The 19291-nt window shown below is 30.9% G+C and overlaps 1 protein-coding gene across 1 annotated transcript in view; it reads right to left on the reverse strand.

Moving 5' to 3' along the window:
• LOC114336187 (glutamate receptor ionotropic, kainate 2-like) overlaps positions 1 to 19291 on the reverse strand; it is a 137544-nt gene that overhangs the window by 96058 nt on the left and 22195 nt on the right. The window contains exons 4-7 of the mRNA XM_050646884.1: positions 12485 to 12653; positions 7586 to 7727; positions 2033 to 2200; positions 1447 to 1599 (exon numbers count right to left, since the gene is read on the reverse strand). Of these exons, the coding sequence (XP_050502841.1) occupies positions 1447 to 1599; positions 2033 to 2200; positions 7586 to 7727; positions 12485 to 12653 (632 nt within the window). The remainder of the gene's footprint in view (positions 1 to 1446; positions 1600 to 2032; positions 2201 to 7585; positions 7728 to 12484; positions 12654 to 19291) is intronic.

Here is a 19291-nt window from a genome sequence, read left to right on the forward strand (position 1 = left end):
AAGTATTAACCACACCGTTAGTCGCTACGGAGTCTTGCACCGAAAATAGCTATAAAACTCGCACAACTGTACCCAAGTAGGTAAGAATGTATACTAACACAAGGTTAGTTGATAGGAAGAGGTACAGAAAGTGGCGATAGAAAAAACCAGTTTTTTGTAAATCCCCAATGAATAATTCTGTCGTCGGTGTGTGACACCGATAGCGACTAACGGAGGGTTAACAAAGGGTTTTTATTAACTAAGTTCTTATTTTCGCTAATCTAACAATAGTTAGCAATTTCTTTAATCCATAAGGAAAAGTTATTTATTCTCATAACTTAAAATCCATCTTTAGAATCATCAAGAAAAACGCAAAAAAGACAGAAAAAAAACAACACCAATGAGAAATAGGTCAAAAAACACTTTTAGCACTATGGGTTTATACATACTCAACGACGGCTATCCAAAAAGGTTCAATATGGTTACTAGAAGATTTTCCGCCATTGATCTCTCCACATGCGAAGCCCTTTATATAAGTAGTGACCACTTCCTAATCTTGATTAAACATACCGTTAACTTAAATACAAATACAATTCTTCTTATAAAGTGCGCCCTACTCAATAGAGGTTGGCTACTACAATTGCAAACTCCTCTCTGTCGTCAGCTGTTCTTATTCATCACAGCTATTTTAATTGTATTCACTGTCACCATAAATAACATGCACGTATCAACACCATATCAATCTCGCAAGTTCTGTTCTTCGTCGTGGACTGCGTTTGCCTGCTATTTTCCCGTGCATAATATTTTGTAGCAACTTACATTTGAGACCTCTCATTACAGGTCCGAAATACTTCAGCTTTCTCTTCTTAATGCTTTTTATAATCTCAGTAGTCTTACTGAGACGTTCTAATATTGTGGAGTTTATAATTTTCTCCACCCAAGAAACTTTTAAAATTCTTCTATAGCACCACATTTCAAAAGAAGAACACGTAGCAGCGAAGTGGCGGATCCTCAATGCCAATTTTAGGTTTCTGTTACGTACATAATAGATGGAGAAAGAATGCGAAGTCATAAAAACCATACAAACAAGAAAACTGGAATATCTACGCCACATAATGAGAGGGGAAAAGTACTCCCTGCTAAGGCTCATAATCCAAGAAAAAATCTCGAGAAAGAGAAGTGTGGGATGTAGGAGGATTTCCTGGTTGCGAAATGGGACTGGTATGGATGCAGTTCAATACAATTATTCAGAGCTGCAGCAAACAAAATTAAGATTGCTGTGATGGTAGCCAACTAAAACTAATCCTGAAATGACTCTTAAAATTATTGAGATAGAGTATTGTAAATTTTGCAATACTTAAGTATATCCGGTTTCAACATTTTTATAGTCACGAATTAAGTAATGGTTAGGAAATGAGTAATATTGTAAATAGGTATAAATAAATAATATTTTATAAATTTACTTACGATTTGAGTATACTTTCTTAAAATAAATCCATGCTCTGAAATATCTGTTCCATTACAAAGCAATGGCTTATTACTTATTCCAGGTTTTATAGTCAAAGCATTTATTGTATCCGTTAAAAGAAGTATTGCATCATGGAAGAGAACAGTTTCTGTCTATATACATAGAAAAAACATTTGGTTAATTATGGTAATAGCTTAAAGCAAAAAATAATATCTGATGTGTTTCAATACCATTTTTGTCGAAAAGTTGAAAATGGCAGAGATATTGAGCAACAACGGTTCCCCTTAAAAGTCAAGACAGCGGCTGACGCAACTGCGAAATTCAGTAGCGATTTTAAATGTACACTAATTGACCCACCCGTAAACGTTAGAAGTTAGAATAATCAAATTTCGGGCAAATCGCCATGCAAAGTCAAATGCTATACCGGCTGGACTACTTTGTTTTCTTATTATTAAATTTTTTTATAGCTTTATTTTTGTTAAGCTTTTCAAGAGATAATTTGATGATTTCAATTTGGTTGACGACTACTACTTGAAACAAATTTTTTATATATATTAGTAGATATAATCCTTAATTATTACCTACCTTAATTGATAATGGGTCCAGTGGTATCCTTTTATTGTGGTTTTCAAATTCTGTAAGTTCCCAACGATGGATTGTATTTAAGAAGTCATCACTTTTTGGATCATGAAGTCTTATAGTTGTTATATTAGCCGTTGTATTTAAAACCGAAAAGTCTATTGTATGGGCGTCCTAGAATGTAAATAAAATGTATTTTTTAAAATTTAAATAACTACAAAATACGTGTGTATGGTAAAATTAAAACGAGGAGTTTCAACAGAGTTTAAGAAAAATGCCATCTTTAAAATTAAAAGAAGCAAGCAATTAGTTAGTAATACATAATAGTTTGTTAGCAGTAGTTATGTAGTAGGTCACTTTTTAACTATATTATATTGAATATTCTGAAAAGAAATTAATTGGTTTCAGTGGCCTGTTTTTTAGTTAAAACCACTGTGAAAGAAAATCCCAAAGTATAAGAGTTCAGGTCTTTTAAAATATAACAGTTCTGTAGGAAATGGACAAAGAAACAAGAAACCTATCTAGCATTCTTAGATAAAAACAATGAACAATCTGCAAAACATAAACAAAAAGTAGAAGTTTGACTAACATTTTATTAATAGTCGAATATAAATGAATAGTAATATAATTAAAAATGGAATATATAGGAGGCAAAGTAGATTGTAAATAAGAACACACTAAAAAAGTTGCCTTACTTTCAGTGTTCTTTGTGGTTTCTGAGGTGACTGACAGACAGATTGACAGAAAGTTAGCTTTTTTAAATTATAAAATAATTGTATACATGAGCAACACTAGTGACGATAGTGATTGCATGGCTTTAAGTGAAAACTGGTGGAGCATCTATAATTCTTCAAATCGCCACTTTTCGGCTCATCCTATAAATAAAAATAGGCAGTATCTAGGAGAATATCATCACATATTTAAATAGCTTAAGAAATACCACTCAGATGTGAATGTCACGTGGTTTGAAAACTACCAATAAACTTGTAATTTACCACTCGATCAACATCTCGATCGCGATGTAAAACAAACTATTTTGTTCTGGCATCGACATCACTGTAAACCGCTATGATAGGTCGCGAGGGTGAATGGTTAAAACATTCTTGGTATGCGCGATATCATAAGAAAATAAAGGTTTGTTTTGACATCGATGTAGCAACCGCGACCTCCACCGCGCACATCCATATCTTCGGTATGTCCGTACCCTTTTTAGAGAGAGGTAGTTTTGGTTATGCTGATCAAAAGTTTTTCTTGACAAAAGACTAAGAAATCAATTATTTTTGAGTTATAGAGGTTCAAACCATCGGTTTTTAGTCCATTTGAATAATACATATACACTATACAGCTTGTCTACTAAAGTTGGAAACATATGGGAAACTTATTTATTATTAAATTTACGAAAAAAAGACATTCTTTATAAAAAAAGGTGTTCTTCTGTAAATTTTATCAATATTGTACGAGGTATGTCAAAAAATATAAATTTCGTTCAATTGGTTCAATTTGGTACCTTTATTTCTCTAAATTTCGAAAATTCTTATTATGAAAAGTTGTTTGGAATTAATAACTAAGATCAAATGAATCATTTATTTCAGAAAGGGGTCAAGTCACAAAAACCTGCTTTTGAGAACAACAAAAAAAAAACGTGTTTACATCCAACAAAATTTTTATTTATATAAAATAAAAATTCTCACTAATAACCTGTAGTGTTTGTCAAAAAGTATCGTATTTTTCAAAAATTTATCTTGTTAATTTGTTTAAGAAAAAAATAAATAATGTGCTGCACTTGGCCCCTTTCTGAAACAAAGTTGGTTTTTACATTCAACAAAAATTTTATTTATTATATAAAATAAAAATTCTCACTAATAACCTCTAATGTTTGTCAAAAAGTATTATATTTTTCAAAAATTTATCTTGTTAATTTGTTTAAGAAAACAAGAATGTGTGTGTACTTTGTACGCACGTAAGAAGTTATACTTCTACTACATATTATGTGATTTTTAAGACTATACCAAAAATTTAAAAAAATAAAAGAATAAAACGCACACAAACACATTGAAAAATGCCACAAAGAAAAAATGATTTCTGGACGATAATAATTGTTGGCAAAAATTTTAAATACGCATTTGCTGAAAAAAAAAATTATATAACAAATATACTTACAATCATAATATGCATAAAAAAATAAAAAAATAAAACTTGCATCGGGAATTGAACCCTTGAATTTCGTGCCGCTTTGACTCGTAATCGAAGCGTAGACTCACTCATTATTTATCATGTGGAAAAATACGGTAACTGAAGGTTTTACTGTTTGACAATTGTTTTGAAAATTATGTAGTTTAAATTTTGTGGAAGAAAATATAAAAATATAACAAAACAGTAAGAAAACAATATATTAGATGAAGATTGGTAGAACTTTTGTTGGTAATCAAATTAAGTATGTAAATCAAAGCATTACATACCTACTAGATAAATAAATCTACGCCAAAAAATCATAATTTAAAAATAAAAATCGAACCTAATTTGGGATTTCTCTCTAAAATCCGCATTCTTGAGAAAATAAATGTATGTATTTCAACCTAATCCAAATGTATAATTACAATATGATTATAATAAAAACTAGGTACTTACCAAATTAGAATGAGTTTTCCTTGTCCAAAATAGTCCAAAAGTCCAAAAATATAGGTATATGAAAACTATTTAAAAAGGCAGTATAACTATTAACTAACTTTTGTTTGTTGTTTCTTTTCACACAAATTTTAAAACGCAACAACCATAAATAATCTAACTACAGCTGTGCCACAGCCACCATATTGAATAATTTTTGACATGTCATTTGAACATCCAATCAGAACAAAGTTATAATGCGCATGCGCCCGGTCGCTAGGTTTTCCCATATAAAAATTTGCCCTCTATCGCCGGTAAAGAAGTATAACTTCAAAAATAAATTATTTTTTGCGCTTGGCCCCTTTCTGAAATAAAGTTGGTGGTTACACAATTTTTAAACAAGGAGTCATGCGTTGCGTTGTTGCATGGCTCCTTTCTGCACTAAAAGCTAATTTCTCTGCGCTGTCAAGGCAACACCAATGGCAGCAATTGATTCCTTTCTGCAACAAAAGCTGTATTTATGTTTAAATTAAAAAATTCCACCAAAAACTCATTTTGTCAAAATTAGTCACTTGACCCCTTTCTGAAATAAACGATTCAAATATGGAATTATATGTTTCTAACTAAAAAAAATACAAATTTTTCTTAAATTTATGAATACTCAATATCGTTTTTATTTATTACAAACATGATAACTCTTTTATTATTCATTTTACGATAAAAAGTTATTCTTCATAAAAAGATCTGCATGGTCTAAAATCTAAGAGACAACCATGATATATAAACTTTTATTAATTTTATACGAGATGTGTCAAAAAATACAAATTTCGCTCAAAAGCATAGTATCTTTATATTTCACAATATTTTAATTAGAAGGATGTAATTGCATTTTGAAACAAAGTTTTTAATTATAAACAACTTTTTTAATAACAATTTTCAATATTGTGAAAAATAAAGGTACTTTACTCCTGAGTGAAATTCATATTTTTTAACATACCTTGTATAAAATTAATAAAATGTGATATCTGATGGTTGCATCTTAGGTCTTATGACATACAGAGCTTTTTATAAAGAATACCGTTTTGTCGTAAAAGTAATAATACAAGAGTTATCATTTGTCATATGTGTAATAAATAAAAACGAAGTTGAGTATCCATAAATTTGAGAAAAATTTGGAAAATATTGTTTTTTATTAGAAGCTTGTCATTGCAATTTGATCTTAGTTTTTAATTCCAAACAACTTTTCATAATAAGAATTTTCGATATTGAGAGAAATAAAGGTACACTTCGCGTCATATAAAACTGGTACACTTTTTTTTCCCAATGTAAACCTGTGTTCAGACTGACAATTATTATTCGTAAATCACTTCGTTGTTGCCATCACAGATAACGGAATTGCACTAAATCTAAATACAAAAAAATAACGTTTAAAATGTATATTTCGAATTGTAGGTAATACAAAATTTAAATTCCATACTTGTTCACTGTAAAAGTTATTCATTTTGTATTAATTTCAAATTAAATTTTTAATTTTTCCAGTGTGTTTTATTTATTCTTCACAACTTAATGCAGTTTTATCCTACAATTTACGAGAAACCGATCAAACCTCTCGATTTGACATTAAACATAATAATTTAAAGTCATGAAAGATTTATATCTATCATTATTTTTGAATTGAAATATTTTCATAAATTATAATAAAACACGAATCAATGTATGGATACTTAATTGAGATGACGGAAAATTACCATTGCTTTAGTTTTTAGTATATTAAAAAATGCGGTCTGTCGCTCAGCCCCATTTTTACCTAGTTTGATATACTATTCTCGTTGAACTGGCAACGTTGCCCTAGAAATTAGAATGACACTTGTGACAAGATCAACTTACACAACTTGAAAAACACGATTTTCGGTTATAAGAGTTGTACCAGTTTTTTTTGACGCGAAGTGTACTTTACTCTTGAACGAAATCACATTTTTTGACATAGGTACCTCGTATAATATTGATAAAATTTGATATCTGATGATTGCATCATAGGTTCTAGAGTATGAAGAACTTTTTATGAAAAATAACTTTTTTCGTAAAATTAATAATAAAAAAGTTTCCCATATGTTTCCAACTGAAGTAAACACGCTGTATACTATATACAGTAAGAGTCTCCGTACTAGACACATAATATATGTACCTAATTGCTATGCTTATGGGCTAGTCCGGTCCGTTCTCAGATGTGACTTTCATCCCTGTCATGTTACCGTCAACAAACTATTCAAAATAATTATTGTTTTTTTATGCAAAAAATACATTAGTTAATGGTATTATTACTCTGTTTTAAAAAATTTTTATTCAAACTCCAAGAATAATACAATACTTTAAAGTTTTTACAACTTTAACAAAAGGACAACTATAAACGTCAAAATTAAATCAGCTGTATTTAGTACAGCTGATCTATTATTTGTCAAATTTCTATATTAATATTCAGTTTCTATACATTTTCTCACGTTCTAAACGTCACTTGACATAAAAATAAACATTGCAAAAAGTGAAGGGTCCAGGTGCGGGAGCACGCCAAATAGAATTATATTTTAGTGGCGTCACGTTGCCTAGCAACCGTCGATTCTCCCATTATGAAATTCTATTTTGTGACGTCAGCAAAATAGAATTCTATTTGGCGTGCTCTGGGCCCAGGAGTGTAATAGCTCAATGTTCCTATGTGTCTAGTACGGTGGCTCTTACTGTATAACTGTACAGGATGTTAGTAAATAAGTGCAAAAAACTTTAGAGAGTGATTCTTCATCAAACAATAAGGACGTACGTAGTTATGGCGCATTTTTTGACATACAATTAGGAATTTTAAATTCATCATTGGCGCGCATACGGGTAATGGTTTCAATTTTTTTTTAAGAAAAAAATTATAGCTATACAATAATTATTATTTTGCTTGTATTTTATACTCACCAATGAAGTTAAAAAATATCTGTTATGCAATGTTAGCATTCCAACGCTCTTAGCTTGTGACAATACTGCTAAAATGTTCTCATTTTGACAGTCTAAAATAATATTTTCTTCAGTTGTATTTCTTATCTTTTTTAAAATGGGCCTGAGGATAAATTTATAAAAAAAAGTGTTATAAAGCAGTCAATATAAAATATTATGATATATAAAATAAACACTACAATCAAAGAAACTAATCCATTCATCACTAATCCATTTTCTAATCCATTGGAGTCACTTCCCCACTGTAGTTATATAGGGTGACCCAAAAGTAGCGGGATGGTCGAATATTACGCGAAATAAACATCCGCTCGAAAAACTGAAAAATACTTGTTCAATATTTTTCAAAAATCTATCGAATATATACCAAACACGGCCCCCCACTCCGCTCTCTGGTGGTGGGGGGCAGGGGGTAACTTCAAAATCTTAAATAGTAATCCCTATTTTTTTAAGGCAGATTTGGATTCCTTACGTAAAAATAAGTAACTTTTATTCCAGACATTTTTTCGAATTGTGGATAGATGGCGCTATAATCGGAAAAAACGATTTATCCTGATACACTCAGTACATTTTAGAAACGGTCTAATATCAAAAAATTGTTGATATATATAAATATATTAGCTGACATGAAACTCAAACCAAAGACAGACAAACTCAACCTAAAAAACACGCTAGTTAAGATAATTAAGGGAACTTATTGCATATAAGATATTATTTATGTCTTTTATGTAGTTTGTGTTTATCTTTTTTATGTCTTGTCTGTGGATAGATGGCGCTATAATAAAAAAAACTATTATTTATCCTGATACCCTAGGTAAATTATAGAAACGGTCTAATCTCGAGAAATACACTTCCAAATGAAAAACAAAAAAACACGTGTTTAATATTTTTCAAAAACCTATCGAATAACACTAAACACGACCCACCACTCCATTCCATGGAGGTGGGGTGGAGGTAACTTTAAAATCCTAAATAGGAATTTGGATTATTGTTTATTGCAGATTTGGATTCCTCATGAAAAAATAAGGAATATTATTTATTCCAGACATTTTTTAGAATTGTTGATAGATGGCGCTGTAATTGGAAAAATACAATTTATTAGCACCATCTATCAACAAATCTTAAAAAATGTCTCGAATAAATGTGACTCACTTTTTTATGAGGTAATCAAATCTGCAATAAAAAATGGGGGTTCCTATTTAAGATTTTAAAGTTACCCCACCCCACCTACATGGGATGGAATGGGGGGGGGGGTCGTGTTTAGTGTTATTCGATAGGTTTTTGAAAAATATTAAACACGTGTTTTTTTGGTTTTTCATTCGGAAGTGTATTTCTCGAGATTAGACCGTGTCTATAATTTACCTAGGGTATCAGGATAAATAATAGTTTTTTTTATTATAGCGCCATCTATCCACAGACAAGACAAAAAAAGATAAACACAAACTACATAAAAGACATAAATAATATCTTATATGCAATAAGTTCCCCTAATTTTCCTAACTAGCGTGTTTTTTAGGTTGAGTTTGTCTGTCTTTGGTTTGAGTTTCATGTTAGCTAATATATTTTTATATATCAACAATTATTTGAAGTGAAAACTTGTTTAGGGACTTAAGCGATTTTTGGATAGGGGAAAAATCATTGAGTTCGGGACCGTCATCGCTACCGTCATTGCGACCGTCATCGCTTATGATATATATTATGTGTATGCATATATAAATTGTGTAGAGGTATTTAAATTTAAAATTAAATGTAAAACCTATTTTTGGATGGGGAAAAAGGATTGGTTTCGCGACCGTCATCGCGACCGGCATCTCTTCGGCGAAATAAATTTTGTACGTATCTATATTATGTGTATTGTGTATGTATACATAAATTGTATACAAGTACTTAAATTTAAAATAAATGTAAAACTTTTTTTGGATGGGGAAAAAGAATTTATTTCGCGATCGTCATCTCTTCGGCGAAATAAATTTTGTAAGTGCATATATTTATTATGTGTATGTATATATAAATTGTATAGAAGTATTAAAATTTAAAATAAATGTAAAACTTTTTTTGGATGGGGAAAAAGAATTTATTTCGCGACCGTCATCTCTTCGGCGAAATAAATTGCGTTACGCAACAGTTAAACGCCCATTAGAGTGCGTTAGGGCTCCTGCACTCCACGATGGGACCCCCCTGCGCTCCACGTAGGGGGGAGGGGGGTCAAAAATCTTCAAAAATCGCGTTACCTAATACTTGAACGTTCCCTTTTTAAAATAAATGTAAAACTTTTTTTGGATGGGAAAAAGAATTTATTTTGCGACCGTCATCTCTTCGGCGAAATAAATTTTGTAAGTATATTTATTATGTGTATGTATATATAAATTGTTCGGACTGAAATCGGACTTTCACTAAACAATAAGAAAACAAAATGTATGATGATATCTAAGAAGGAACAGCAATTTGGGCGAATCAGTGTGAACGGTCAACAAATAGAAAGAGTAAAAACATACACCTACCTTGGTACAAACGTCAAGGAAAACTGGGACCATTCCATAGAAATTAAATGTAAGATAGAGAAAGCAAAATCTGCATTTCAAAAAATGGCTAAGTTATTAAAATGTCATGATTTATCATTGCCCATAAAAGTCAGGTTACTGTTGTACGCAGTTGAGTCGTGGACTTTCACAGACGCCACCTGCAAGAAAATTGAGGCTTTTGAGATGTGGCTTTATCGTCGAATCCTGAAGGTATCTTATACCGACCACGTTACTAATGAGGGTGTTTTGCTGAGAATGCAAAAAGAAAAAGAGCTGTTAACCACAATAAAAGCAGCCAAAATCGAATACCTCGGTCACATCATGAGAATCAGCGAAAGATATGGACTACTGCAACTAATCTTGCAAGGAAAAGTGGAGGGAAAACGAGGACCAGGAAGGCGAAGGATTTCCTGGCTGAAGAATCTACTCACATGGTTCAACACAACAACCACAAGTCTTTGTAGAGCAGCAGTGTGCACAGTACAGATTGCCATGATGGTCGCCAACATCCGAAACGGATAGGCACGACAACAAGAAGAAGAAGATATAAATGAGTCAGATTAAATAAATTATTAGAAGAATTTTTTTACTAAGCAATAACATTTTTGTTTAATTCAATAATATTTTTTGTATTTTGACGACACCCGATTTGGGCATCGAAACGTTATTAAAATCATTTTTTTAGTAAAATTGTGGCTTATTTCCCATCAAAACTAGTTAATTGCTATTTTTGGATGGAGAAAAAGGATTTATTTTGAGACCGTCATCGCGACCGCCATCTCTTTGGCGAAATAAATTTTGTACGTATATTTATTATGTGTATGTATATATAGATTGTGTAGAAGTATTTAAATTTAAAATAAATGTAAAATCTATTTTGGGATGGGGAAAAAGGATTGATTTCGCGACTTTTTGAAGTGAAAACGTCTTTAGGGACGTTGTGCACTTTTTAGATGGGGAAAATATATTGAATTAGCGACCGTCATCACGACCATCATCACTTCGGCGAAATACATTTTTGAAGTGAAAACTTCTTTAGGGACGTTGTGCACTTTTTAGATGGGTGAAATCTATTGAATTAGCGACCATCATCGCGACCATCATCGCTTCGGTGAAATACATTTTTGAAGTGAAAACTTCTTTAGGGATGTTGTGCACTTTTTTAATTTGGGAAAAACATTGAATTTGCGACCGTCATCACTTCGCCGAAATAAATTTTGTACGTATTTATATTATGTGTATATATACTATATACATAAATAGCTTAGGACGTACGCAACGCGTATATAATATAGGTATAGCACTTCTCTTTGGATGGGGAAAAACATTTGGATGAGGTCGCGACCGTCATCGTTATGGCAAGATATTAGTAATTTATATACTATAAGTTGAATTGCCTATAAGTTCGACCGAAGTTGGAAATATAAAGGGTTGGAAGAGTGTGATTACACGAAGACGCTTGGTACACCAGAAGTTTTCACTTCTGTCGGCACTCCCACGAGTGCCTTACATTTTTTCTTTAATTTTTGACCTTGTTAGGGGGAAATTTCCCCATAGATCCGCCACTCATCATCATGCAACCTCTTCTGTCCACTGCTGGACATAGGTCTCTCCCATTTTTCGCCACTCTCCACAGTTCTTTGCATCTTGTTGCCATTTCTTGGATATTCTTCTGTTTGTCTTCTCGTGGGCGCCAGTCAATTAGTTTTCTGGTCCATCTTGAGTCTTTTAGTCTCATTACTTGACCTGCCCAATTCCATTTCAGCTTTGCTATACGTTCGAAGACATCAGTGATACCTGTTTTTTCCTAAGGTCTTGGTTTCTTATTTTGTCTTTTTTTTTGTCACGCCGTGAATCGATCTTTTGCATTGTTCAAATGTTTTCCGTTTCATAGTCATAGCTATCGGGATGTTGATCTTAAAGATCCGCCACTGGTGCATTGTAAATATGGAACTAATTATCTACGCAGCAGTGTATCAACACTGCTACATAGTTTTGTTTATAAATGATGCATAAGAATAACAGTAAAATTTGTTTTCAATCAAGTTTTCGACATTTTAGTGTTATACTATTATTTATGATTCTCTCTCTCTCTCTCTCTCTCTATCTCTATCTCTCTCTCTCTCTCCCTCTCTCTCTCTCTCTCTCTCTCTCTCTCTCCGTCTCTCTCTCTCTCTCTCTCTCCTTCTCTCTCTCTCTCCTTCTCTCTCTCTCTCTCTCCCTCTCTCTCTCTCATAAAAAACATACTTAAAACTGAATTACCTAATAAGTGCGTTATTAAACTTCTATTAAATAAATAAGAAAAAAAATGAAAATCAAAGCAATATTTTGTTTAATATACCTATAGTCAGGACCGGGTCCTAGTTGCATTACAAGAATATTATTCTTTCTAGACTCAGGACTTAGTTCTTGAAGCTTTAAAATCTCCTGCATTCTAACTAGACCTTCTTCAGATTCATAAATAATAATAAAACTTTTCCATTGTAAACTTCTTACAATCTCAGCTAGACCTGAAATTAAAAATAATTATCTATATGATATCTACCTATACAACAATAAAAAGCATAAGTAACAACTATCGAACAGATAGAAAAGACGAAATAATTGCTAATCGTAATCTTCTTCTTCTTCAAGTGCCATCACCGCAACGGAGGTCGGCAATCATCATAGCTATTTGGACTTTGGAGACAGCTGCTCTGAAAAGTTCATTTGATGTACATCCGTACCATTCTCTCAGGTTGCGCAGCCACGATAATCTGCGTCTACCTATGCTTCTTTTTCCTAGAATATTTCCCTCCATAGTGAGTTGGAGCAAGTTGTATTTATTTCTCCACGTGTAATATGCCCGAGATATTCCAATTTTCTGGTTTTGATTGTATTTAAAACTTCCATTTCTTTATTGATCTTTCTGAGAACGCGTTTCGAGTGTTAAGTTTTGTGAAATGGCGAGTGTTAGTGGCAAAGGAGATCCTTCCGATAGAGGGAAGACAACAGAGATTTTCAATAATATGGAGCTAGACAAATATGAAAAACAAACCACACATACAATTGCAAGTCAAAATTCACAAGTTCCACAGCCACAGGTAGTAAAAACAAATATCAACAACTTTTTTCTGAGCAATCAAGTAAGCGACAGCAATATTAATAAAATAGGCCAGTGAGTAATTTCACAACGGAAAAATAAATATAATCGGGGAGACCAAGGTCCGTATTTTGTATTTTTGCAGAATACTGATGGAAACATTGGAAAGTTGCATAAGAACACGCGTTTGATTTTGCATGCTGAACCCCCAATTAAAGATAGTATAGTGAACATTAATATTATTGATAGAAATAAGGTTAGAATAGAATGCAATTCCTATGAGACCTCCAACATTTTAGTAGAGAGTAAAAATTTAATAGAGAAAAAATACGACTTATACATTCCAAACTTTTGTGTACAAAAAAGTGGAGTAATAAAAGGTGTTGATAAAGAAATAACTGAAATTGAATTAAAAATCATTATTGTACCTAGATATGGAAATTTTAAAGTTTTAAATGGTAAAATAATGCTTAGAAAAGTAAATGATGAACGGGTAGAGACGGTACTATAGCAGTGACGTTCAGGGGCCAAATTATACCACAACAAGTCTAGTAATCATAGATAAGATGATTTATCAAGTAGAACCATATATACCAAGAGTAATATAATGTACAAATTGTTTGAGATATGGCCACAGCTCAACACAGTGTAGGGGCAAGAAAAGATGTGGAAAATGCGGACAAGAACATGATTCGATAGAATGTGAATTAACAGAAACAAAGTATGTACTTTGCTTAGGAAACCACTCTGCACTCTAAAGAGAAAAATGCCCCGAATTTGCAAAGCAGAAAGGTATTAAGTATTTAATTATAAATGAAAATTTACCATTTGAAGAAGCTAAAATAAAATATACTAATAGTTTCCTACCAGGCAGCCATACAATCCTCAAATTCAGGAAACAAATATACAATAACTACTAAAAGAAAGTGGAATGAAAGTACACAAACTAAATCAGTGTATCCATACATGGAAGAACATAAAAGTATTTTAGAAACTCCTGGCACTTCTATAATGGGATTTATCTCATTATTTAGATATTTTAGAAATCCTTAAATTACCTTAAAGTATTCGTTAGATGTTTATTTATAAAACAATAAATATTACGCATATTTGTTATAATAATTGCAAAGTAGAACACCTTAGTTAAAGTCCACGTTTTGCTTACTCAACAAGGTTGTGATTATTCATTTTGACACACTAACGAGAATATATACAAACATATTTACAAAACGAAGTATTTGATAAATATGGGAACACGATCAGATTGGAGTCATTAGTGGGTCAGTCGAATTAGTTAGTTAGGTTTGAGAGGTTGCTGCCGTTAGAGCAGAATAATGTCACCTATCAACTGAATACATTTATACGGTATTAGTTTAACCAAATAAAGAAGTTATGAGTACATAGTGCCTTCCTGTTAAACAAACCCCATTCCAGTATAGTAAATATCCACATACCACCATATGGCGACCTTTTGAGAGACGAACTAGGACTTCTGAAACAGTAGAAAACAGGAAAGATGGCAAAAAACTGGAGGAAACGAAGAAAATTTGGGGTAAAGTACCAATCCTCATACTAATTGGTATCGTTAGATGGAGAATGGGACGGACTATATGGAGCTGGAGAGGCCAACGATAAGGGAGTCCAAATGGTAGACGTCGACATGGACGAAGGTTTGGAGACTTGGGACCACGCCCAAACGTCAAGAGGACAAATGGAAAGAAATGGACAATGCCTAGTGGACAAATGTGTACCTAATCGTGAGTAACTTTTAGCTATTTTTTTAAGTTGCATATACAGTCTCACAGATATGAATAATTGTTTTATTAATAAAATATAAATATAATCATTTAAGAAGAACTAGAATTATTAATTTTCACTTAAATATAATTAAATTAGGTAAAATTTTTTCGTATATTATTAAGTTTTAGAAGTATTTCCCCATATTAAATAATTCAGAAGATTTTTTTTGTAATTACATTTCATATATAGATAATCTTAATCTTAATCGATAGTTTTACTTTAATAGAAACATAGCAATTCTTATATTATATCGTAAGTAAGAAATGTATATTAAAAGAATTATTTTTAACAATACGAGTAGGTAAATAGTAAATAAGTTTATTTTGATTTTGATGTAATTTATACTTGATGAAAATGCATTTTTGCATACGGAAGTTATTTTGTTTATAACAGTTTACTATTATACTATTTTTAAACTAAGTACTTCGAGTATAATATTATGATGATATGACGTGTTTGACATTGAAAATTGAAACGAATGAACTACATAAGAATTCGCTAAACGACAAATTTTTATGAAGAAAGTTTATTATGATAAATAAAATCAACCTGAAAATATAAGATATTAGTATTCGAACAATATGTTTATAAATAAGGAAAGATAAAAGAAAGTATTTTAAGATGATGGAGAAATTGGAAAATCCAGCATAAAGGACTTATATTGGAGACGGAAATGTCTCAATCAATGGAAATTTTTGTTGAGAAATGCACGTAAATGCAAAGATTTTTACTTATGATAAATATGACAAGACAAAGGAACATACCCTGAAAAGGAAAAAATTAAAAATTACTACGGAAAAGAAATAATTTTTATACAAGGAGTATTAATATTCCACGTACATAGGACTAATAAAATTCGTCCTCGTGATAGAGACCACAACTACTACCATAATGGCATATGGAATTTTTATTGAGTAAACGAATTTCCTCGTGAGAGAGTGAATTATTTTTATACAATGATTTGTGATGAAAAGAAAGTCAGTTAAGGAATGGTGATGAACTGATATAAGAAGAAAAATAAAAACAAAACAAGTTATATAAATACATTGAAGTAACGGAGTTATATTAAAGGAAAAGAAAATCCCATTTGAGGAAAAAGACAAAAGAATATGGAAAATTAAGACTTAAAAAGTTATCTTAGAAGAAAGACGAGTAATAAGGATAATTTGAAGAAGATTAATGTCAAAAGATATGGAAAAATAGAATTGAAGAGAATTTTGTACCTACAGTACAAAAAGTTACAGTACCTACAGTAAAAAGTACTATTACCATATAAAAGTAACATAATTATTAGTACAATATATAAAATAACTTTAAATTTCTATAAAATAGATATACTTATTTAATTCGAATGAGGTCATGTAAGACTGTATTTCAATTAAAGAAATAGAGATTATTTTTGTGACGTAAAAGTGACTATCCGCGTGAAGAAACTGAACTTCTATTTAGCTAGTAACAAAAATTTAGATTAACTATTTAGCTCTTGTAGGTTTTTCTCATTAGTAGCTTTTATGTAAATATTTTAATGGACGTCCAGACTTAATATAATTACTCAGCAATTGCAAGCTGAAATTTTCTTTATGTAAGGAGATTTTCATGATATTTCAGGAGATTTTCATTAGTAGGAGATTTTCATGATATTTTTTTAACAGAATATGGTCTATTTTTATTCACACTTTCTTTCGATTTTTTTTCATAATTGAATGCTGAATTTTTTTTTGATACCGACTTTTTTATTTTAATTTTTTAATATCGGTCGAATTTTAGTATAAATATTTTATAATGAAATACAATTAAAGACAATTTAGACAATAAAAACCAACTATTGTCAAGGAAAAGGTACAAAATGAGAATTAGAAGATATTAGCATACCCATTTCGTGTTTTGAAACTAACTGGATCTCACCTAGACTGAGTATATCAGATCAGACAGGAATTTAGGGATGCAAGATGTAGAAGATTTTTTTAAGCGCACAACTATCCATTTTGTCTTTTTGGAACAAACCTTCTCACGACTAAGGACGTGCAAAAGGACCGGAAGCAAATGCAAGGATATAAAGTTGCGAAAAACTACCCACCAAGTAGGTAAGGGTTAGAAAATGAAGAATTTATGAAGCAAATGATATATAAATGAAGAACTATGAAAATAATACAAATATAGGAAGGAAGATATATGAAATATAAAGTAAATGATAAAGAAATAATGAAGAAATATGAAGAAGAAGAAGATTTTTGTTTAATAGTACACGATGAAGAAAGTACTAGGTATAAAGAAAATGAAGAAATATGTAGTTATTGTGAAGTACCAGACAAGAAGAAGAATAAGAAAAAGAGATAATTTCTAATAGAAGAATATTAAAAATTGGAGAACATCAAAAGATTTGTCTTAAGGGTCTAGTAAAGAAGTAGAATTAACAAGTAAGTTCAAATGAAGGAGTTGTAATTTTTTTTTAAACCTCTGAAATTAAAGTAAAGTATAAAATACAATTTCTAAGTATAGATTTTCGTGAGTCACAAGAAAAGAATTAACTAAGAATAGACGATGTTTGATAATTATTAGTGAAATAAATTGTATATATTTGTAAATTTTGTTTATATATTTTTTTTGTAAAAATTTGTATAAATCTATATCTACATATAACGTAGTCAGTTGATGATGATAATAAGAATATTTAATGATAAAATTGTGGCTTATTTCCCATAAAAAATACGTAATTATAAAAATGCCACAAGGAAATAGCTTCAGAACAACGATAATAAGAAAATTTTCTTCTCTTCGGGGAGGAAAAAGGAACCACGGTACATGGCTCAGAAAATTTTCTTTTCTAAGGGGGATGATATAATGGGATTTATCTCATTATTTAGATATTTTAGAAATCCTTAAATTACCTTAAAGTATTCGTTAGATGTTTATTTATAAAACAATAAATATTACGCATATTTGTTATAATAATTGCAAAGTAGAACACCTTAGTTAAAGTCCACGTTTTGCTTACTCAACAAGGTTGTGATTATTCATTTTGACACACTAACGAGAATATATACAAACATATTTACAAAACGAAGTATTTGATAAATATGGGAACACGATCAGATTGGAGTCATTAGTGGGTCAGTCGAATTAGTTAGTTAGGTTTGAGAGGTTGCTGCCGTTAGAGCAGAATAATGTCACCTATCAACTGAATACATTTATACGGTATTAGTTTAACCAAATAAAGAAGTTATGAGTACATAGTGCCTTCCTGTTAAACAAACCCCATTCCAGTATAGTAAATATCCACATACCACCATACTTCTTCGTTTCCGTCTCTACCAGTACCCAAAAACATCCCAATGTATCACAATAAAACGGTAGAACAAACTAAAAATTCAAATAAAAATATTAGTGAAACTATATTAGTATTAATTAAAAATATTTTACATAAAAATTCAATAATATTAGATAAACAAGTTTTGGAAGAATTTAAATCGAATCTTGAACAAAGTTTAAATAGAACTAAAAAGTGATAAAATTTTACAATGGAATTCACAATCTATAAAACATAATAAGTGAACATTTTGAAAAATACGTAAATGAAAATAAATTTTTAGCTATACATACTATTAAGTGAAACGTGGTTAACACCAAAATAAAACATTTCATTTTCACAATATAATGTTTTTCGCGAGGATAGATTAGACGGGTATGGAGGAATTGCAACATTGCTGGGCCATGTATTTATACTCCATATATGAGAAACCTAAATTAAATATATCAAAAGATGAATGGGTAAAATTTTCCGATAGCTTAAGTAAGCCTTTCCTAGTTGGTGGTGACTTCAATTGCCACAATAAAGTGTGGGGATGTGATATAAACGATCGTGAAGGAATTAATTTATATGAAGCAATGGAAGAGTGTGGACTTAATTTTTTAAATGATGGATCTGAAACATTAATTCGAGGAACAACGAATAAAAATAAATCGGCTATAGATTTATCAATATGCTCTAGAAATATATATTACTTATTTAACTGGCGCACAGAAACAATAAGCTTAGGTTCAGATCATTATCCAATTACGATGGAAATTATATATAGTAATACATATAAATGATAATAATAATCTTAGTAATGACAATATTAAAACAACTAGCTATAGTGATAATAATGATATAAATAGGTTTAGGATAAAATGGGATATTAAATAGCGGATTGGACACTGTTCTCTTATTTGTTAAATAACTGTTCTAAAAAATGTTCTAAAAATATTGAGCAAGAATATCAAATA

This window comes from Diabrotica virgifera, chromosome 3 (assembly GCF_917563875.1).
Source record: "Diabrotica virgifera virgifera chromosome 3, PGI_DIABVI_V3a".
In the NCBI taxonomy this organism is placed as follows: Eukaryota; Metazoa; Arthropoda; class Insecta; order Coleoptera; family Chrysomelidae; genus Diabrotica; species Diabrotica virgifera.